The sequence below is a fragment of the Mauremys mutica genome, chromosome 5 (assembly GCF_020497125.1).
Source record: "Mauremys mutica isolate MM-2020 ecotype Southern chromosome 5, ASM2049712v1, whole genome shotgun sequence".
Lineage (NCBI taxonomy): Eukaryota > Metazoa > Chordata > Testudines > Geoemydidae > Mauremys > Mauremys mutica.
Window position 1 is genome coordinate 47,334,716 of NC_059076.1, and position 23,672 is coordinate 47,358,387.

Consider the following 23,672-nt stretch of genomic DNA (forward strand, 5'->3'; position numbering starts at 1 on the left):
CTTCTGTGGTGAAAAGGTCCCTTTTTCAAGTTGTGTTTCCAAAGTGTAAAGTACACCTCTGGTTCTGTACAGATAATATTATTTCATTTTTTAAAAGGTAGCACATCATCTACAGTATGTTACACACTGTTAACATGATTAAGTCATGTTTTACTTTACAGGTTATTTCTTTGTGTAGGCAAGAAAGTACTCACGGTCTTAGTCTCATTTATTCTAGGGCCCTTTACATCACTCCAATAGTGCAAAGAAGCCTTACAGTGGGCATGACTTACACTTACAATGTCCTTAAAGTCCCTTTATGCTGGCAGAGTGTTATAACTGGGCCTAAGTATAAATCAGAATCAAGCCCTCAAATCTAAAAGAGAAAGAAATGATAAAATTGCTTTAAGAGCAGGGGCAATAACTGCTGTTTCTGCTTTTGAACATCTCCCCTTCATATGTAAAAGCCCTTCTGTGTCTCTGTGAGGGTCTCAGAAAAGATTTCAAAAAATATCTTTTAATTATTCTTGTCCATGTCACATTTTAATTATAAAGGCTTCTCTGGAGACTTCTTAAAGTCAAATATCCTTCCCACCTTGTATAAACATTCATGGATCCTGCATTCTTTGCACACCCAAATTTCACTTGACTGTAGGGTTGAATTGCTTGATTATACAGTTTATGTTTAAACACATATAAATACATCAGAAGTGGAAAATCCTGAATTGCCACATTTATTAATATTTTTCATGCATAGGATGAGCACTTGTGGAATATATTAAATATAGAAGGTTAATATCCCTCTTAAAAATCATAATGTTCCATAAATAATAGATATCTAATTATTAACTGAACTTATTCAGTTTTTTATTAGCTTTATAAAATACCTGAAATATAGGGATGGATGTGATTACTTAGTGAGGTTTTTAAATTATGTAATTAAGAGACTGTATTGCAGTGAGATTGCAGTAGGATTCACTACTCAGTTGATTAAAATAACCATTCCAGGGGCACCATGATGTCCTCTAAAGTGCATACTGGTTTATTATCATTTTTATTCTTTGCAAGTTTTTGTCTCATGGTAATCCCAAGACATTCATATACATACAGTGATCACAATTAAAAAGTGTCGTAAACTGAAAGATTCTACCAGATTTAAAATGGAATAACTCTGGAACAGAAGAAAGTTTTAAAGTATGATCACTGCATGTATCATAAATTTACAAAACTGCATATTAATACTTTCATTGCAAGGCTCTAACACTCTGTACATACAAACATACATGTTCCCTGTATAGAAGATTTTTATTTTCCTTTTAAAGAAATAAAATATCACATTGCCGGGAATTGTGTCCAGTCTTATAAATTTTTAGTGATTCCAAACTGTTTTTTTGAAGGAATGATTTATTTTGTCCATACTTCCTCCCCCTTTCAGAACAATAATATCAACAAAAACCTTTGTTGTACAAAATGAAACTTCATACATTATGAGCACAGCTGATCTGAGATCAGTAACATATGGGTAGATTTCTTGTTGAAGATTTCATTTTCATGCATTTAGGCAGCATACATCACTTATCCAGTATTATCAGGTTGTGACCTGCAATTTTTTAATATAAAACTTTTTTTTAATTAGAAAAGAAAAAAATGTCAAAATACAGTCAAAGTCATAATTTCTTTGGACTTCACTAACTTAAAAAACAGGAAATAAAATTAAATAAAACATGTTTTTAAAAAAAAAATCCCCAAACTGAAAACCTGTATGCCAAGCTTCAACTAAAAGGACATTTTAGAATCCCCTCAAACTACTCAAAAAAGCTGTTGATGATAATGGGTTTGGCAGGCACAGCACTAATTGTAGTAAAATGTGGTGTAATGTGATAGTCTCAAAGACAATAATATAGTTTCTTGCCATGATTACTTCACAATGGTCTTAATGCACACTTGGAGACGAGAATACAGCCTGGCTTCTTTAATTTTGTGGCAGGATAAAAAATGGAGTTCTGACAAGTCATCACAATCACATAAAATTAATGTGCCTAACCGAAGCAGAACTCTTAATTTTGTCCCAATCTTGTCAAGCTCAGGTATTGTAATACTGCTGACTTTTGGTGTTCTTCATCTGGCAGTTCCTCCCTTTGGGATATAAAATGTTGCTCTCTGAAAAATAGCCACAAGAAGAAATGGTTTAAGGGGACACTGTCAAAGTCACTCTTGTCCCTCACAGATTTTGCCTTCAGAGTTTGAAAATTATATGATTTATATAGAAAACTGGTGTGAGCCAAGCTTCAGCACTAGCAAAAACAGTGAATGGATGTCCAGCATAGTGGACATTCAGCATCAAATCTTCAAAAGCGTGCATACACAACTGAGGCAGACAAGTACCCAGATACATGTGCATGTGTTGGATTTGCATGTGCAGACCCAAACTGTCCATGTATGCTGGAGAACTGGCACACTTAAATACTATGTGTACACATTATTAAGGTTGGTCATACAATACCTGCAAAACATAGAATAATTTAAAATATTACTAAATACTATGCAATGTATTACAATTACAGTTTTCATATAATCTTACTAAGTCAGAGGCCCATTTGCTTATAGGCACTGACATCTATACATAATACTATATTTATTTATTTATTTATTTTTGTGAACACACGTGATTTTCAGGCACAAATGTGGATGTATGCACATGCATGCATGCATTTTGTATATGTGTGTGTGTGCGCATGCAAGTAGACCTGAGTGGTTGAAAATTTGGCTTAATATCTCATATTCTCTTTTATCATTATGAAAAAGAGTTAATTGTCAGAACAGCATCATGAAAAATAACGGGACTGGTGTGCATAATTCCCAATGCTTCACATCGAAAAATTACTTTCCAATGTCCTATTTTTGTTACACAAAATTAATTATCCTCTTTGTTCTTCTTGGCAGGTTCGTTTGTGTTTGCTGTGACAGTCACTGATGCTGATTCTGGGCCCAATGCTGAGCTTCATTATTCCCTCATGGGAAAGAACTCTGAAAAATTCCACATTGACCCAATGAGGGGAGCAATTATGGCTGCTGACCCACTGACAGGGGCTTCTGAAGTGACTTTTTCCGTTCATGTAAAAGATGGTGGCCTATATCCAAAAACAGACTCTACAACTGTAACTGTGAGATTTGCGAACAAAGCAGACTTCCCTCAAGTTCGAGCTGAGCAACAGACTTTCATATTTCCTGAAAATCAAGCAATTGGTACCCTTGTCACCACTGTTTCTGGGTCTTCGTCCAGAGGGGGTTCCTTGTCGTACTACATTGCTAGCGGTAACCTTGGCAATACCTTCCAAATTGACCAACTAACAGGACAGTTCTCCATCAGCCAACCTTTGGATTTTGAAGAAATACAGAAATATGTGGTTTGGATTGAGGCCAGAGATACGGGCTTTCCTCCTTTCTCCTCTTATGAGAAATTAGAAGTAACAGTGGTAGATGTCAACGATAATGCACCAGAGTTTGAGCGAAATCCATTCATTGCTGAAATAATGGAGAACCTTTCACCACGTAAAATTCTGACTCTCAGTGCTGTGGACAAGGACAGTGGCCCAAATGGACAGTTGAACTATGAAATAATTGATGGCAATAAAGAAAATAGTTTCAGTATTAGTCGAGTCACAGGTGAAATTAGAAGTGTCAGACCTTTGGACAGGGAAAACTTGGCTCGCTACATGCTAACCATCAAAGTTTCAGACAGAGGTACCCCTCTTCAGAGCACAACAGTAAAAGTTGTTGTTAATATTTTAGATGAAAATGATAATGCTCCCAGGTTTTCTCAGATATTCAGTGCTCCAGTACCTGAAAATGCACCTCTAGGTTACACAGTTACACGAGTCACAACTTCAGATGAAGACACTGGTGTGAATGCTATCAGCAGGTATTCCATAAGGGATACAAGTCTTCCATTTAACATAAACCCCAGTACTGGGGACATTACAATCAGTCGACACCTGAACAGGGAAGATACAGACCGCTATAGAATCAGAGTTTCTGCACATGATTCCGGGTGGACTGTAAGCACAGATGTGACTATATTTGTGACAGACATCAATGATAATGCCCCACGATTCACAAAAACATCCTATTACTTAGATTGTCCTGAGCTTACTGAGGTTGGATTAAAAGTAACTCAGGTTTCAGCAATAGATCCCGATGAAGGATCTAACGGCCAAGTTTTCTACTTCATAAAATCCCAGTCTGAGTTCTTCCGAATTAATGCTACCACGGGAGAGATTTTCAATAAGCAATATTTAAGGTATCAAAATTCCAGTGGTTCCAGCAACATCAATATCAACAGGCACAGCTTCATAGTTACTTCTTCAGACCGAGGCAGTCCTTCTTTGCTCAGTGAGACAACAGTCACAATCAACATAGTGGATAGCAATGACAATGTACCACAGTTTCTTGCTAGTAAATATTTTACCCCTGTGACTAAAAATGTAGTAGTTGGTACTAAATTAATTAAAGTTACTGCAGTTGATTATAAGGATTTTGGACTAAATTCTGAAGTTGAATACTTCATTTCTAATGAAAACAACACTGACAAATTTAAGCTGGACAGCACTACAGGCTGGATTTCTGTATCATCTTCACTCATGACTGATTTGAACCAAAACTTTCTGCTTACGGTAAAAGCAAAGGATAAAGGCAATCCTCCCCTCTCATCTGAGGTTACTGTTCAAATAGTTATCACAGAGGAAAACTACCATACACCTGAGTTCTCTCAAAGCCATATAAGTGTTACTATCCCTGAGAGTCATGTTGTTGGAGCAGCTGTCAGAACTGTTTCAGCAAGGGATAGGGATGCTGCTATGAATGGACTAATCACATATAATATTTCTTCAGGAAATGAGGCTAGTATCTTTGCTATTAATACATCTACAGGGGCATTATCTCTAGCCAAACCCCTTGATTATGAGTTATGTCAAAATCATGAGATGATTGTTAGTGCTACAGATGGAGGATGGGTAGCTAGAACAGGTTACTGCAGTGTCACAGTTAATGTTATTGATGTGAATGACAATTCTCCAATATTCAGCCCAGAAGACTACTTCCCTAATGTATTAGAAAATGCTCCAAGTGGGACAACTGTTATCCGTCTAAATGCAACTGACGCCGATTCTGGACCTAATGCCATGATTGCATATGCAGTTCAGTCCTCAGATAGTGATCTCTTTGTCATTGATCCCAACACAGGAATTATCACCACCCAAGGGTTCTTAGACTATGAAACAAAACAAAGTTATCATCTAACTGTGAAAGCTTTTAATGTTCCAGATGAAGAGCGATGCAGTTTTGCTAGTGTCAACATCCAATTAGAAGGAACAAATGAGTATGTACCGCGTTTTGTGTCCAAGCTTTACTATTTTGAGGTCTCTGAAGCAGCTTCTAAAGGCATGGTTGTGGGAGAAGTCTTTGCAAGTGATCGTGATATGGGAACCGATGGAGAAGTCCACTACCTTATCTTTGGCAGTAGCAGAAAGAAAGGTTTCCAGATTAATGAGAAGAGTGGACAGATTTATGTTTCAGGTCCTCTTGACAGAGAAAAGGAAGAACGTATCTCTTTGAAAGTTCTTGCAAAAAATTTTGGAAGCATTCGTGGTGCAGATGTAGATGAAGTCATTGTAAATATCACTGTCTTAGATGCTAATGATCCTCCAGTTTTTAGCCTACAGGTTTACAATATACAAATCAGTGAAGGTGTTCCTCCAGGGACCCATGTCACATTTGTAAGTGCCTTTGATTCAGATTCCGTCCCAAGTTGGAGCAGATTCTCCTATTTTATTGGTTCTGGGAATGACAATGGTGCCTTTTCTATCAATCCACAAACAGGACAGGTTACTGTCACTGCAGAATTGGACAGAGAAACTTTACCTGTCTACAACCTGACTGTGTTAGCAATTGATTCAGGAACACCTTCAGCAACAGGAAGTGCCTCTTTATTGGTAACATTGGAAGATATCAACGATAATGGACCTACCTTGTCCACCAGCCAGGGAGAAGTAATGGAAAATAATCGTGCCGGAACTCTTGTGATGACACTTCAGTCGTCAGATCCTGATCTCCCTCCAAATCAAGGCCCCTTTACCTACTACTTGCTTAGCACTGGCCCTGCAACCAGTTATTTTAGTCTTAGCACTGCAGGAATTTTGACCACAACTAGGGAAATTGACAGAGAGCAAATAGGCGACTTCTACTTATCAGTGATTACCAGAGACTCTGGCATTCCTCAGATGTCTTCCACAGGAACTGTACAAATAAAGGTAATAGACCAAAATGACAATCCATCGCAACCTAGAACAGTAGAGATCTTTGTTCATTATTATGGCAACCTATTCCTAGGTGGAATTTTAGGCAGTGTGAAACCTCAGGATCCAGATGTTTTAGACAGCTTCCGCTGTTCCCTCACTTCAGGAGTTACAAGCCTCTTTAATATTCCAGGGGGCACTTGTGACCTGAATTCGCAGGCAAGGTCCACAGATGGAACATTTGACCTGACAGTTCTTAGCAATGATGGGTTACACAATGCAGTTACTAGCAGTGTTCGAGTTTTCTTTGCAGGGTTCAGTAATGCCACAATTGACAGCAGCATCCTTCTTCGCCTTAGCGTGCAAACTGTGAGAGATTTTTTGACCAATCACTACCTTCACTTCCTGCGTATTGCCAGTTCACAGTTACCCGGATTAGGAACTGCTGTGCAGCTCTATGGGGTTTATGAAGAGAGTAACAGAACCTTCCTGATGGCAGCTGTGAAACGGAACAACAATCAGTATGTGAATCCCAGTGGCGTGGCTACCTTCTTTGAGAGCATCAAAGAAATCCTTTTCCGTCAGAGTGGAGTACGGATAGAGTCTGTGGATCATGATTCATGTGTTCAAAGTCCATGTCAAAATGGAGGAAGCTGCTTGAGAAGGCTAGCTGTGAAACCTGTTTTAAAGAGCCACGAGAGTATCCCAGTAATCATCATGGCAAATGAACCTCTGCAGCCCTTTGTGTGCAGGTGCATGCCAGGGTACGATGGTAATTTGTGTGAAACTGACATTGACGAATGTCTCCCATCCCCTTGCCACAATGATGGGACTTGCCACAACTTGGTGGGAGGATTCTCATGCAATTGTCCAGATGGTTTTACCGGAATGGCCTGTGAGAGAGACATCAATGAGTGCCTGTCCAGCCCTTGTAAAAATGGCGCTGTCTGCCAGAACTTCCCAGGAAGCTTCAACTGTGTTTGTAAAACTGGATATACAGGTATGATCTTTTTCTCCTTTTGGAATTAGCATGAAACAGAGAGAGAGTAAAAATGTCTTTTGAGTGCCAGTTAGCAGCTGCTCCAGCTATGATTATCAGTCTTAGTATGAGTATTCAAAATAAGCAGAGGAATAATCCGAATAAGAAGCTGACAATAAATAAAACTGAGCAAAGAAAATAAGATGCTGACAGAAACATTGTCCTTATTGTTCTGTCCTCAGGCAAATATCACCCTACAGATCCATGTTAGAAAAAAGGGACTTCACAAAAGCTGTCCCATTTTTTAAATATGCTACATCCAGTTCCAATATTTTAAAATATTATTTTTCCCATTATTATTATGTATATTACAGGAACACTCCACATGTACTAAATTCTGGACAAACATATAAGGAAAGTCAGTCTCTGCCCCAAATTTCTTACAATCATATAAGACAAAAACAGATGAAGGGGAGGGGGAAGGAAACAACATAAAAACAGAGTGATCAGGGAGAGAGGCACATGTACGTTGTTTCCACGTTTTGTTTGTTTATGTTTTGTTTTCAGCCAATAATATAAATGTTACATTTTTATCACTCCGGAGAATTTTTCTGTAATATTTGTAAAGTGTTCAAACAAATCAGCACCTCAAATGAAAAAGTTGACATCTCTCTCAAACAGCATGCTGCCATTCCCTCTGGTAAATGGGAGTTTGCACTCTGCACTGCCATGTGGGGAAAACGCAGTACATGTGTCCAATCAGCAAGGGCAGAATGCTGCGGAAGGATTAAATTCACTCCTCCCTGTGCAGAAAGAAAGGAGTCACTGGGCATGGGACCCTTTTTGGCCATTTTAAAAGAAATATCAACAGGTTCAAAGCACAGACCCTTTCAGGCCTCCTTTGCTGTGAGAACAAACAGTCCTAGGCTTCAGTTGAAAATAGGAAGATGTGTTTAGCCTTAGAATTTTCAAGGAGACAGAGAACCACTCAAGTATCATCACAAGACAATTTACTAAATCCTTGCACTAATTAATTTGCCAATTAAAATTATTTCAGCATGATTATCTGACAGTCTTAAACGACTTAATTATTTAGGCTGTGATTCAGGACAAGCATCTCTATTCAGGACAGCACTAAAGTGTGTGCTTAACTATAAGGACATGCTTAAGTTCCACTGAAATCATGTGCTTAAGTGCTTTACTGAGTCAGAGCCACAGTGTGCTTTGCAAAGTAATGTTCTTGGACTGGTGTGACTTATTGCGTAGGTGTAAGCAGACCTTTATTTGAGTACTAAGGGGTGGAAATAGAAACATTTGAAAAATTCAAACAAAAGAGTTTACAAACATATTTGTATTAGCTAGATTTGACACTTTTTTCCTAGTGAAGATCCTGAAGGATAAATGTTTTATATAATTAAATATTTCATCTATACTTAGAGAGAGATGTGGAGAATAGGGGATAGTTGCATATAAAAATACATACTATGGAGTCAATTAATGCTTTAAGTTGAAGTGTGGCATGCTAGGCATCTTCTTAGTTTTTAGTAACTTTCATTCTTCTTCGAGTGATTGCTCATGTCCATTCATGTCCATTCAACTGAGGTTTGTGTGCTCTCCACATGCACCGCTGCTGGACGTTTTTCCCTCAGTATCTGTAGGGGACCAGCTCTGCCGCCCCCTGGAGTAGCGTGCATATGCTGCAGCATATAGGTTGCCGCCGGCCCCCTCTACCCTCAGTTCCTTCTTGCCACCAGTGACAGTGCATGGAACTGTTGCTGCTTCAGCTAGCGCTGTTACTTCTCGTTCGTTCGAACCCTCTTGTATATTATTGTCTATAGTTTCCCTCTAGTTTTAATTTCCCTATTTGTTAGTTAGAGACTTAGTAGGTCCCAAACAGGACTTCGCCTCAGAATGGGGCATGCCCCGGTCCCCAGGATTTAAGCCCTGTGATCGCTGTAAAAGGTCTATGCCCATTAGTGAGCCACAAAACAGTTGTTTATGGTGCTTGGGTGAAGGTAACATTAGTGATAAATGCAGAATCTGCAAGTCCTTCAAGCCCAGGATGAAGAAGGAGCATGACATTTACTTGAAGTGCTCTTTATGTAGTCTGCCCTTACCCCTATTCAGCGCCAAGCAGTGCCACCCCTTCCGTCGTTTTAGACAAGAAGCCCAGGAAGACGGGGCAAAGAAGGGAAAGGACAAGTCTGGGGTGGACCAAGGCCCTGTCTTGGGCACCTCTTCATCCCCCTCGGGATCTCAGGCCCCAGCTCAGGTCGAGCAGTGTAGCCTAGGCCGCTGTCCCACCAACTACCCCGGATAGCGAGGAAGTTCTCGTCAGCTCTGGGTGCCATCCATGCCGGAGGCCCTGCAAGCAGTGCAAAAGATTATGTCCCTCCCAGTGCTGCCCACTCTGGGCCCTGCGGGGTCCTGGTCACGGGGTAAACCCGCATTAGGACCACCACAGTCTCCACCTCTACAGCAGCGCTCCCTGTCGTGGGGAACATCCCACCAACAGTCGCCCTTTCGCAGCCAACACGTTTCTGACCATGATAGGCAGAAGCTTCGCAGCCCCATCTGGTCTCCGGATCTTGGACAAGGGCAGAGAGGCTTGAGTCGCAGCTTGCCGGTGACCAGGAGCAGACCTGTGGAGGCACACATGCCCCCTGGCAGGAGTTGCAGAGTCAGCACCCAGAATCTCCGTGGCACCTGTACCGCTCCAGGGACATGTCAAGGGACTCTGTCTCTGGGACTTCTGCATCAACCACGGAATCCATCTAGAAGTATGTCACCTTCCGGGTGCCAGGAACATACTAGCAGATCACTTAAGCAGGAACTTCTCCTCTCATCACGAGTGTGTAGCCGGCTTGATCTTGCAGAGGTGGGGAACTCCCCAAGTGGATTTGTTCACCACCAGGCAGAACAGGAGGTATCACAGGTTCTGCTCCAGATGGGGTCTGGGCAAGTGCTCCCTCTCCGACGCCTTCCTCCTGCTGTGGGCAGGAAGCTTGATGTAGGCGTTCCCTCTGATTCTACTCATCAGCAAGGTCCTAGCAAAAATCCAAAGGGACAAGGTGCAGGTTATCATGATCTCCCCAGCATGGCTGCACTAACATTGGTTTGGCACGCTGTTGAGCTTGGTAGCAGTCCCACCGTGGCCCCTGCTGGACTGACCAGACCTGCTGTCACGCGACCACAGTCGCCTCTTGCACCCCAACCTTGCATCTCTCCATGTGTGGATGCTGCTTGGCTGAACCCTAAAGAATGGACCTGTTCTGAGGAGGTCCAGCAGGTCCTCCTGGGGAGTAGAAAACCCTCAACTAGACAGACCTACCTGGCAAAGTGGACAAGGTTTTCCCACTGGACAGCCGAACAAGGCATCTGCCCTTCGCATTCTTTGGTGCAGTCAATCTTAGACTGCCTGCTTCATTTGAGGAACCAGGGCCTGGCACACTCCCCTATCGAGGTGCATCTGGTGGTCATCTCCACCTTTCATCCGCCCATCTAGGGGCAGACGGTGTTCTCCCATGACATGGCAGTCAGGTTCCATAGAGGTCTCGAGAGACTTTTTCCTCAAGTTCAATCCGCAGTCCCTCAGTGGTATCTCAACTTGGTTCTGTCCAGGCTCACGGGCCCATCCTTTGAGCCATTGGCCTCGTGCTTCCTGACTCACCTATCATGGAAGGTAGCTTTCCTGGTGGTGGTGATGTCAGCTAGGCGAGTTTCCAAGCTGCGTGCCTTGACCCACGATTTACAATTAATCCCTGCTTAGAAGTAGGAAAACCTCATTGTCTTTCAGATGCAATCAATAAACTTGGAGTAACCCTAGGAAAACAACAGAGGAGTTCAAAATATTCTTTTTCCGACAGAGGAATGGGAGTCCAACTCATTTGATAGCATGACATTTAATACTCCTGGGGGAATTCTACACCAAAAAAAAATATGTGCACAATATTTTAAAATTCTGCATATTTGTCAAAATAATGCAATATAATAATGCTGATTTCAATTATTTAGGTAATTTATTTAAACTACAATACAATGGATGGACAGTGGGAGTGGGGAGCATTGGAGAAAATCCCCAAACTCCATTGCCTAATAGTAATGTAGCTAGGTTTGACCCTTTATTTCTAGTTATACCGGTAAGTCAATAAATATATGCAGCCATATGCTCAGTGTCACATCATAGGCAACTGAAGAGCAACAGGAGGGCTGAGGAATCAAACTCACAATTTATATTGGCTACTGACCATCTCCAGAAAGGTCAGTAGCAAACAGTTCATGGAGTATATTTTGATAAGATTTTTTTCAGCCAAAAATTTAGACCCATTCTAATCACAAAGCACCATAAGCATTTTTAAGGCCATACTGTCCTTTAAACCACTCTGGCAATGTAAAGGAGCCTTAAAACTTTTACACCTGTTTTATACACAAAGTCACAAAGTCAATGGGAACAATTCACTAAGCAAGCCGGCTGCTACGTTCTGCTCTGCCTGAGGGGACAGCCTGCACCACACCTACCTCCTCAGACACACCCTGAAGCCTTGCTCCGCCACACCGAGCATCCTGCAAAAGTGAGTGAGAGGGACAGTGTGTGTGTGTTTGTGTGTGTGTGTGTGTGTGTGTGTGTGTGTGTGTGTGTGATGCACAACTGCCCACATTTCACACAGCCCCGGTGATTTACGCCTCTGGTGGCTGCTCTGAGCACTCAAACTAACCTGCCTGTGCCTCCGGGGAGGGGTGCATGACTGCTCTTGCAGCTTCCCTTTACTCCCCCACCAGAAGTCATTTTTCTTCAGGGAAGCAAAGAAATCAGTGGGGGACATGAATTCTGCATACGCGCAGTAATGCAGAATTCCCCCAGGAGTAATTTAAAGTCTATGTAAGTAAATCCTAACCAATACTTATGGCTACTTTCTCCAGACATAATAAAAGGAAAACTAAGAAAACATAAATGAAAAGATTTACTTCAGGGTTTCAATAGGTCTTTTTCAGGGCATATTACTATGAATTAGTGTGATTGGGGGCCCTATAATATCAACAGTGGATCTGAAAATTCACTATAAGAGCCTGCAAAGTTGAAACTGGATTCTCTGTATGCTTTCCTATATTACCTAACCTGCCCTTTACTGAAATATAATTATCATTGCTTGTTATGTATTCATTTTGTGGCCCAAAATCTTCAGTCAGAATCAGGGCACCTTTGTACTAGGCACTGTACAAACAACCCTACCTTGTAGAGTTTACAGTCTGAGATATGATAAGAGATGACAAAACATTCAGGTAGATTGGTGGTTCTTATGTTAGGGGGTTGCTCAGCTCTTTGAAATTATTTCACTGTTACCGGGCTCCTGCTCCCCTCCTGCTACTGACCCAGAGAGTCTCTTCCTACTCTGCCCTCTGTGGTTTCTGTGCCCAATATGACCAGTGGACATGAAGGGTAGCTGCTGGGGCTGTGTGCCCATTGCAACTTACATGTAGGTTGCAGGAATGGATGCTAGCCCTGAGCCTTACTTCCTGTCACTCTACTGCTCATCCCCTCTGAGGTGGTGCTGGGGCTTCTGTGCCCTAAATAGCTGGAGAGAGAGTGGGAAGACATTTGTTAAGTTAGGGTCAGCGTGGTATTAAAATTTGCTTTTGTTTGCTCTACCAGGCTAATACAAAGACTGATTTGTAAATAATAAAGTGAGCTTAGTTTGTTTTTTTAAAAAGTCAGTTTTGTACAAAAGAAAAGAAAAACAGCTCTGACAGCTAACACATGTTCAACACAAGAAGTTTCTTGATACAAAAGACATTGACGTGATCCTTTGAGTGAACCCCATCAGGAAACTGCAGAGCCTCAGGTCACTAGCAATTATTGTTAATTTACTAGAGGTTCTAATTAAGTTAATGATCCAGGATTTTATTTCACATTGAATTAGTATATCAGATTATTTTGCCAGAAAGCATGGCAGAATAATTCTAGGACCCATCCTCTATAACGCTTTAAGTCATTAACTGCAGTGGTTAAATGGGAACATGTTTGCTGGTACCCGTCAGCAGAACACTGTGTTTGGCTTTAGCAGGATACTGTAACGTCAGCCTATAGCTTGTAGTTGAAGTTAATGAAAAACGCAGGAAACTTTTGTGGGACTAATGTCATATTGTAATGTTCAACCCTTATCAAATGTAAGTTAAACATGGCATTTGTTCTGGATTGTGACACATACTTGAAAACATAAGAACTTATATTTATGTTAATGACTTATATTTGATGGGTTTTGAGATTTTTCCTATGGTTTGAGCTGGGTTTTCTACTCCTGGTGGCATGCTTGCAGAATTGATGTCCCCCACAGATTTCTTTGCTTCCCTGCAGAAAAATGACTTTCTGACAGAGAAGCAAAGGGAAGCTGGAAGAGCAGTCATGTGCCCTTCCCCAGCAGTGTGGGTTCATTGTTTCAGGCACCTTGAAGACTCATCAAAAAGATAAATCAGTGCGGGGGGTGGGGGGCTGGGTATGCCCCAATTGGTGCTGGGTCAGACCCCCCAGGACAGGGTAATACCCGGACCTTCCCATACCCAGACCCCCATGCTGAGCCTCACCCCCTTCACCCAAAATCTCCCCACTTAGTCTCCCGTAACTCTCCCCACCAAGATCCCCACACCCAGCCCCCCACCTCTGGCTCTCCCCAGCACTACTTGGTCCTGGCTCTGCACCCGCTTCCTGCCCCCATCACTCCTCAGCCATGGGGGAATGGGTCACTGTATGGGGAGCTGTTCCTCTGTCCACCCGACCCCTGTCCATCTGGACCCCCACCCATAGCCAGACCCCCCAGCCAAGCGTCACCCTCCCACACACCCAACCCCTCCCCTGGACCTGAACTCCCACCCTGCCGAGCCTCATCTCCTGCATCCAGAGTCCCCCTGCACCCAGAATGCCCCATCAAGTTCCTCCCCTGCATCCAGACCCCCACCCCTGTACCCAGACCACCCCTCAGTGAGTCTCCCGCACTCGAACCCCCACCCTGCTGAGCCCCGGCCTCCCGCACTGGCCCTCCTTGCCACGCCCCCTCCCTCATCCAGATCCTTGCCTAGCCCCTACCCACTGCATCTGGGTCCCTGCCTCTGCACCCAGACCACTCACCTGCCGAGCCCCACCCCTCTGCATCTGGACCTCCACCTCTGCACCCAGAGCCCCACCCTGACAGGCCTCCACCCCATGCACCTGGATCACCCCAATGTGCCTGCCTCACCTGGACCACGATCCCACTGAGCCCCAACCAGCTGCAACCATACCCCCACCCCACCAAACCCCAATACCTGGAACCCCCGCTGAGCTTGCCGGAACCCCCCACCAAACTCCAGCCCCCTCCACTGAGCCCCAGCTTCACCTGTACCCCACTTCAGAGTCCCATTATCCCTGCACCTGGAGCCCCTGTAGTGAGCCCCGGTGCATCCAGATCCCCCTGCAGCTAGACCTCCCACTGAGTGGCCTGCACCCAAATTGCCCCTCACAGAACCCTCTCACCCCACACCTTGATGCCCCCACACTAACCCTCCACACCTGGATCCTGCTGAGCTGAGCCTGCCTGCCCATACCCGGTGTGCCTGGCATGGAGGGGCAGGGCCTCATGCTTTTTCTGGGGCAGACCCAGCCCTTGCCATGTGTCAGTGTTGGGTGCAGCCTCACCACCGAGTCCATGTCACCAGAGGGGACTGTAGGATGATCTCCCACCTTTAGGCAGCCAGTGGCTTGTGCGCTGCACTGCCATGCTGGAGCCTCCACATTTATTTATTGACAAATAAAATTTGCAGAATTTTAAAGTGTGTGCAGAACTTTTAATTTTTTGGCACAGAAAAAACTACAGGAGTAGTTTTCAAACTATATACTCTACATGGTGCCTTATATGCTGGTTAAAACTATCTGTCAGTACTAATAATTGTAAAACAGAAAATCAGCGAGTTTTCAGATTTGGGAGTTCTAAACTTCATAGATTAACTGACCTTTCAGGAAACACACCATTCTAATTCAAAGATATGAGGAAAAAAGTCAACTGATAGTTCCTTTCTGCTGACAAGCAGTTAGAATTAAATATTACTTAAGTCTCTGAAGACTAAATAGCTGAGACAGAAAAATAAAGATACTAAAGTTTTTAATCAATAAAGCAAAATAACTTTAAAGTTGGAGATCAGTAGGGCAAATTGGATAATTTGCTCATAATTTAAATTTAGCCCTTTTTTTCTGCCTGAAAACTGTTCACAAACATGTCCTGAGTTCTGTAAATTTGCCGCACAGTTTATGCAAGCAAATTTCAGCATATGGATTGTTTGTGAACTGTTGTCCTTGACTATTCACTATTTATTTATGTAGTGAGACTGGATCACCTAATTCACTTGGTATAGTATGCATGTATGTGATTATTTTATTGCCAACATACCAATATAGAAATGGCGGAAAGGGTTGTAGGATTAATCCTGTTTCCCTTAAACATTCTTTTCCACAAAAAAAAGAAATAAATAAAAAATATTTGACTAAAGACAGCTATACTGATTTAACAAAGAGAGCACAAAGTTGTATCTTCATGAATATACTCTCTGTGTGCCTAAGTGAAAGAAGAAGCCAAGATACTTTTGTCCAGCCCCCTACCCATAAGGAGATGAGTAATTCCATTTTAAATGGTAGGTAGAAAGAGCTAGTGCACCATATGTATAGTTTTAATGGCTGCTCTCAAAATAAAAATACTGTACCTCATAATTGAATTTGCATTCACCATCAAGAGACACCATCTCTGACTTCTTGTGTGTGGATATTAGTGCTTTCTAACACAGGCCTTCTGTTCCCTGTAAATTAGAGTACATGAGTTGTAGATCTTTGTAATAGCGTACTTCAAGACCGAGAGGGTAGACTTACTTTTATTTGATTGATTATGTTTTATCAGCTGCATGTCACTTCATCACACTGTGGAGGCAATTTAGCTCATTCCACGGAATAGCATTATAAAGACAGATTACCTCAGACCAACATCATTAAGGTTTAACCAGTCTGTTATAATTACGTCCATTAATGATGATCTGGTTTTGTTTTGAAAAGAATCAGTTTCTAAAAGGAATATACTTTGTGGCTTCCCATAGTTTGCCTGTCCTGGCCATGAACCCTACATTTCCTATTTTCAAGACCTTATTAGGTTAAAGGAATGTAGATTTGTTAAATTGTTTCAAATTCAAAATTAAATTAACAAAAGAATCAATTTTAAACATGGGCATATTGAGGCATGCAATGTAAACATCCCAAAGTTTAACCCAGCAGCTTTCAGTTGGTACACATAGTTATATTTTCATTAACAAATGGTTTGGTTCTTAGTAATTTAAAATATGATCTATATCATTTGTCTGCAATCTTTCATCCTGAATATAGGAGCTTAACTTGATCTTGTCAATATTAATTAACTCTGTCCCTAATTAATCAGTCTCTGTGGGAGTTTTTGTCAGTGGCATAAAGATCATTTTTTCTTCTTCCCATGCAGGGCTGGCCCACAACATTTTGGCACGTGAGGCGGGGAGCTCAAATGACGCTCCCATGCCCCTCGCTTGGGCCAAAACTTTGAAAGGTCTCAGTTCTGCCTTATTCGTGTTCTACTCCTCTCACGGTATTGCTCTGATACCTACCCCAATAAAGGAGAACTAACAACTTAAAATGCCTTGCTCAAAAATTTTAAGTAACACTTAACTTTCAAATGCCTGAACAGCAAATGTAACTTTTCTTGTCTGCTTAGTAAACACTGACATTTTTGTCTGTTCAAATAATCAAAGTGGTGCTTTCCGTGCCTTCTTGGCTGCAAAGATTTGAACTGCTTCCTGCTGAAGGTCCACAGTCTGGGCCAGCTCATGCTCTATTCAGATGGTTGCAAGGCCTACCAGCCTCTCCTGCATCATTGTGGAGCGTAGATGTGTTTTTATTAACTTCAGCTTGGAGAAGCTGTGTTCTTCACTGGCAGCTGTTACAGGAAGTGTTAGAAGTATGGGCAGAGCAACAAAAGCATTTGGAACGAGGGTGATCATCTTATTTGTGCACATATATTCCAGAACAGCCTTTGGAGTTGACCCTGCTGAAATGTACCTTGAAAGGGCTTTCAGTTCATCACCTAAATCACTCGCATCAATATAATGCATGTCATCATGTGTCAACACTGTCTCTAGTGCCCTGCATTCCTGGTGTAGGTCTTCTTCAGGTATAGTGAGGAGTTTGGGAATATCATACAACATCCCAAATATACTGCTGCATGAAAATGTATTGCACAATCTAGCACCTGATAAAAAATTCACTTTGAATTGTTGTTTGGGGTCTCTTATGGGATTATCCCGTGCCCCATAATCAAAATGTCACCTTCTTCGGTGACGCTTGTATTCTTGAATGGGTGAGAAAATACCTTCAGTGTGAAGTTTCTCTGCCAACTTCTGTGCACTCTTCAGAACGTTTTGAAATCCCTCATCTGACCGGTAAGACTGTAGGTATGACTTTGCTTTGTCCAGTTGTTCCATTGCTCCAGATATATCAAGGTCAACACCTTGGAGTCTCTTACTTACAACATTTATTTCAAACAGAATGTCTTGCCACAACACCATGTATGTTTCTAGTGATTCTATTTCCCTCTGCCACTGTTCTCCCACGAACAGTTCCTGTCGTAGTATTATCCTCTATAATGGCAATTATGGCACCATCTATCTTCCCAATCTAGTGTTTGATAGGCTTTATCGCCTCCACTCGACTTTCCCATCGTGTGGCACTCAGTGGTTTCAGTGTCAGAGAGGATGTACCCAGATGTTGCTTCAAAATTTGCCATCGATGAGTTGCTGCAGAATAAAATACATAGATGCTTTTTGAATGACATAAAAAAATTCAGCAACCACACTAGAAGCTGATGCTACATCACTGGCCACCAAGTTCAATGAATGAGAACTGCATGGCACAAAAAAAAAAAAAAGCTCGAGGGTTTAACTCTCAGATCCATGTCTGCATTCCTCTGTTCTTTTCTCTTATGTTGGCACCATTATCATAGCCCTGACCTCTCATGTCTGCTGTTGCAATTCCCATATCTTCCAGCTTTTTAAGAAGCACATTTGTCATGCCAGCTCCTGAAGTATTAACAGTGTCAATAAATTGTAGAAAATGCTCTCTGACAGTCACCATTGCAGGGACATTTTCACTAGGTTCTGTTGTTACAAAACGCACCATTAAAGTCATTTGTTCCGTATGGCTGATGTCAGGTGTGCAGTCCAGAATAACAGAGTAATATCTTGCTGACTTCAGATCTGACACAACCTTCTGTTTGACTTTTGTTGCCAGTAATTGTATGATCTCATTTTGAATTGTTTTTCCAAAGTAATGGTGTGTGTACATTTCTTGGGTGGTGACTCTTCTTAGATGCTCCTGAAGTACAGCATCAAACTCAGCCATCAGCTCCACAATTTTAAGGAAGTTTCAATTGTTTGGCGCATACAGCTGACCTGAAGTGCCATGCAGTGCTAGGTTTTTGGTAGCAAGCATTCTCGCAGTGGCAATGAGCCTTTTCAGAACATTTTGCCAGTAAAGAAACTCTGATGCAATCTTCTCTTGATGCTGATCATCTATGGTGGCCTTTAACCGTAGTCTCATCTCAAGCTCTTTCCATCTATGGAATGCGCTCTGGTGATTTCCTGCCTTCTCAAGGCATGCCAGACTTCTAGCCAGATTTTTTCAATTCTTTTTTTCCTATAGAACCCAGTGTGGCTGGAACATTAGTCTGGAAGAGTTTGCAACAAAAACAGTATGCAGCATTCTGGGTTTATGAGTACATAAGCTATGGCCTCTCCCCTTTTTCACCAGTGGGGATTTCACACCAGTAATGTATTGGATGGAAACGTCTATTTTCATTGTCTTTGGGGAACATGAAGTTTTTCACTTGCTGTGGCCCATGCAGTACAAGGAAATCCCTCAGGCTACTGCTCAAGTGGGTCCACAGTCCTGGATCATCTAGACTTAAGGAACTAAACTCAGCAGCAGCTGTCCCTTGCGCCTGCACCACGGTCTTCTCTGATCTACACTTTTCTTCAGAAATGTGCATGGTTACATCCATTTGAGATGGAGATATGGATGCTGCAGTTGCTGCCAGGTCACCAGCACTCTGACTAACTGGAAGATCAGGCATCTCCTCACCACTCACATCCCCACTGGGGCTGGAAGGCTCACCGTAAATGTTTGTGTCTATGTATGTCAGGAGAGCTCCTTCCTGCTTAGATAGAAAAGCTTCCTTTGCTTGCTTTCTTTATCTGAATGCTGCCCCATTCTTTTTCTGAATGCTGCCCCATTCTTTTTCTGAATGCTTTTTCTTTCACTCATGACTGCTGTTCTGTGCCAGCTATAGTGGCTCTTAACACTCAGTTGAAGGGGACAAATAAGCAGGCTCATAGCAGGGCCTGAGTGCGGGAAAATATCAGTGTCTTAAGGGCCTAACTGGCTTCTATTATTTCAGTTGACTGCCTGTTCTCCTCAAGTGGGTTCAGGGAAGCAGCAGGAAACAAGAAGCTCCCTGAGAAGCTGGTGTTAATCAGTCTAGACTCCTGGAGGTGCTAGAGAGGTACATAAGAGGCTCCTCCTCCTCTCTCTCCCTGCAGCTCCTGCTGCTTTCTGTTATTCCCTCTCACCTTTTCTCCTGCCTACCTGTTATGTCTCTTGTGCCCTCCTTCCTCCAGCACAGCACTCCACCATCTCTGTGCATTTAGAGCAGAGAATACATATGCACCAGCAGCAGACACAATTTTCTACACTCTGGGTCCTAGTGGCATCCTCCCACACACACAGAGTCTGGCACCTGAGGTGACCACTTCAGTTCACCTCATGGTAAGGTCCATGTTCCCATGCCCATGTTCCCATGCCCAAATCAGGAAGGAATCCACCAGCCTGACAAACTTTATCCTCCACTGAACAGAGGTATTACAGAGGGTGGAAGATGGAGAGTGAGCTGTCCCCTGAGCTGCAATGTCCACACACTTTTCACTGTGCTCGTTTGAGCCCTGCTAGTGTGAGTCTACCTGTAAAGGTTCACATTCGTTGATGGCAAACAGAGATAGGTGCCTCCCTGCAGCCCAAACTTAGATGCCTACTTCTGTGGGCAGGGGGAAGGGGTCTAGCACCCCCCCACACCTCCATCAGTGTCTCACATTGGCTAGCTTAGGCAGTTCCCCACCTAGCATGCTCTGGGGCGTTGTGGCTCTCATTCTAAGACACTTGAGTCCCTTCGTGGAGCACACCATAGGTGTCTAACTATCTTTGTGGATCCAGGCCTAAATGCTCATCCTGACAAACCTCCTCTGATTCATCAGCAGGCAGATGTCAGGAAGTCAATGATATGCAGGGACTCAGCTGCTGAGCTTAATTGTCTGAGGGGCTGGGTGCTAGGTGTGAGAGGGCCTGGATAAGTGGGGAGGTATAAAAGTTAGTAGCAAGGACTGAAGAGCAGAGCTCTCAAGTGGGGCAGGACAGCACAGCTCTGTGCTAAACCTGTGGATCCCGCTGCCTACACTAGTTTCTCAGCCCCAATATCCAGCCCAGCTCCCTTATTCCCACCACAAATCACTATCCATTTTCCCTTTATTTTTATGATGATTTAATTTAATTTAAAAATTGTTATAAAAATGAACATTATAAAAATGAGCTCAAAGATATCTTTCTGTTGGTTGCTTGGGATCAGGGCTGGCTCCAGACACCAGCTCAGCAATCAGGTGCTTGGGGTGGCCAAGGACAAGGGGCGGCACATCAGGCTCTTCGGCGGCAATTCGGCGGCAGGTCCCTCGGTCCCTCTCGGAGGGAAGGACCAGCCACCAAATTGCTGCCGAAGAAGAAAGCGGCACGGTGGAGCTGCCACTGATCACGATCGCGGCTTTTTTGCTTTTTTTTTTCCCTTGCCGCTTGGGGCAACAAAAACCCTGGAGCCGGCCCTGCCTGGGATGACATGGAGTCTGGGCTCTGGAAAGGAAGAAGTTGAGGCTGAGAAGGGGAACGTAGATGGGGTGTTTAAAGACAACCGTTTAGTGCCTTTTTAGGTGTATTTTGGAAGAAGGTGCATTCCAGCAATTTTAACTGAAAGGTTTTTTGTGTGTGTGGGAATATCTACTAGCCTGACATACTGCATCAGCCACTCGATGCAGCTATATGCCCCACAAATATTAAGACTTGGCATACCTGAGCCACCCTGGATTATCATTGCCTCATTCTTTCCTTTCCTCACATTTGATAAACCTGAAGCACTCGAACTTATGGAAACAAAATTAATTTCTATATCTCATCAAAATAAAGATGAGTGTTTGGCTATGAGATTCACAGTATCCAAATCTGTGAAAATGAAATCTTAAAGATGAATTTCCCATAGTACTGAAAAGTTAATAATCATTTGGCGATATGTTTAACTCCAGGTCATACTTTATCTAAGCAAATCAATGTGTTCATTCATCAAAACATTACTATTTGACACACATGTTATTAATCTTAGAGCAGTGAAACTTTGTGAAAAATGCCCCGAGGAGTGTGTTTAGAAAACCCCAAACTTGCCAAACTTGTGAGTTTAATTAAATTCATAGGAAGCATCTCTAAGTAAAACAATGGAAGTAAGCACTTAAGGCCAGATTGAGAATCCGTTACTCACATTGGTGAGCAGTGTTTCACCCAAGTAATCCCACTGGAGTGAATGGAATTACTCAGGTAATTAACTGCTCAGCAATATGAGGAAGGAGTTCACAGTCTGTCCTTTACTGATGTCTGTGTTCATACTCTGATCATGGAAAACAGTTCTGTTTTAGTCTCTGCAGATAAAACAACTGAATCTCTGAATACAAATCCATTTTATCCCAAACAGAACAGGAAAACAACAGTAAATTTGCAAACTTTTCCCACCAAACCCAGATTTATATGCGAGAATTTACATGTAGCAGACACCTCACTGCAGATGTAATTCATATACAGGTAAACCATTATATTAAAACTCAAACTAGCATACCGGTAATTTACATTAATCAGATGTTTAAAAGATGTAATAAACTATCACAGCCCTAGGCCTACCTCAGTAAGCAGATGGGAGAAGTAAACATGCTATGTTTTCTAAGAATAGTTTTGTTACTAAAGCTGGAAAGCTAGTGTTTATGTGCTGAGATTTCTGCCATAGAAATAGGTAACCTTCAAACACCTTCCAAGAGCCATCTTTTTTATTTTATTTTTTTTAAAACCTATCTGCTAGAGAAATATCCTCTCCCAGCTACCAAATTTCTCCCCAGAATTACAGAATTGTCTGACTGTCAGGATGGAAAAATATTCGGTTCTGGAGAAGGGATACGTTTAAGGTTTAATATCTCATGAACCATCACAAGTAAAAACATGCCAGAGAGCAGAGAACCTATACTTTCTGCTGAGAAAAGAACATTTTATTCTTGGCTTGGTGTATTTTGTTCCGAACACTAACATTGTGATACCTTGGCTTATGGAAAAGCTATTTTAAATCATTTTGGAGGTCTCTAACATGTATTATTTTTTCTCTCTCACTGAGTCTCTGTTGTTGGATTCATAGGGCTATGGCAGTTTGGCTTTACAGAGAGAGAGCTACTGACATGGTATCAATAAAGGGCTCGGTTCCACTCCTATTGAACTAAATATCAAAATCCATTGATTTTATAGATCTGTATGTAGGCATGTCTCTTGTTTCTATTTTGTTTTTTTACTTCCTATCTCTTACTCTGTTTTCAATCTCTGACAAGAGCTTGTCTCTCACTGCCTGGTTACCAGATTTTCTTAAAGGCCTTCTTATCAAACGAATTTTTGAAAGTGCTTATGTGGAGAATCCTTAAGCTTAAATTGAAATAGCCCTCCTGTGTTCTACTTTTGTTCCCTGATTCTGATTTATAGGGTTCTTGCCTTCTAGAAGAATGTGTGTAGCATTGATTTGAAGAGGATAAGTGATCTGTACTGGTTCAAAGACAACTTTGTTAAATCAACACAGTTACTTCAAACATGGAGAGCCATTCCTCTCAAGACTTCAGTGAGCTGCAGAGATAGACTTGGATTTGCTCTTTATTCTTAATAAATGTTAGTTTAAAGAGTACCCCAAGCTAGCGTAATCAAAGAGAACTTCTCCTGTGTCAAAACAGCTGGTAGGAATGTAAACTAACTTTTACTGGTATCAGCAATTGTTCAAACCATTGTTAAATGTGAAGAAAACATTATTAAAAACGGTAAACATTCACGTTCTTTAGCTGACTTAGTGGATAATGAGGAAGAAGAAAAAGATGAACATTGAGTTTGCTTTAGCTAAGTCATAAAGACTAGCACTATTAGCTTTGAATTTTGACAACTATTGAGAAATGTCAATGAGTCAAGTTTATTATTTCTACCCCACATATTATCTCCTACTTGAACACAATCA

The 23,672-nt window shown here is 42.2% G+C and overlaps 1 protein-coding gene across 1 annotated transcript in view; it reads left to right on the forward strand.

Moving 5' to 3' along the window:
* Nucleotides 1-23,672, forward strand: part of FAT4 (FAT atypical cadherin 4) — a 233,469-nt gene that overhangs the window by 169,107 nt on the left and 40,690 nt on the right. Inside the window, exon 9 of the mRNA XM_045018808.1 lies at nt 2,923-7,272. Coding sequence (XP_044874743.1) covers nt 2,923-7,272 — 4,350 coding nt within the window. The remainder of the gene's footprint in view (nt 1-2,922; nt 7,273-23,672) is intronic.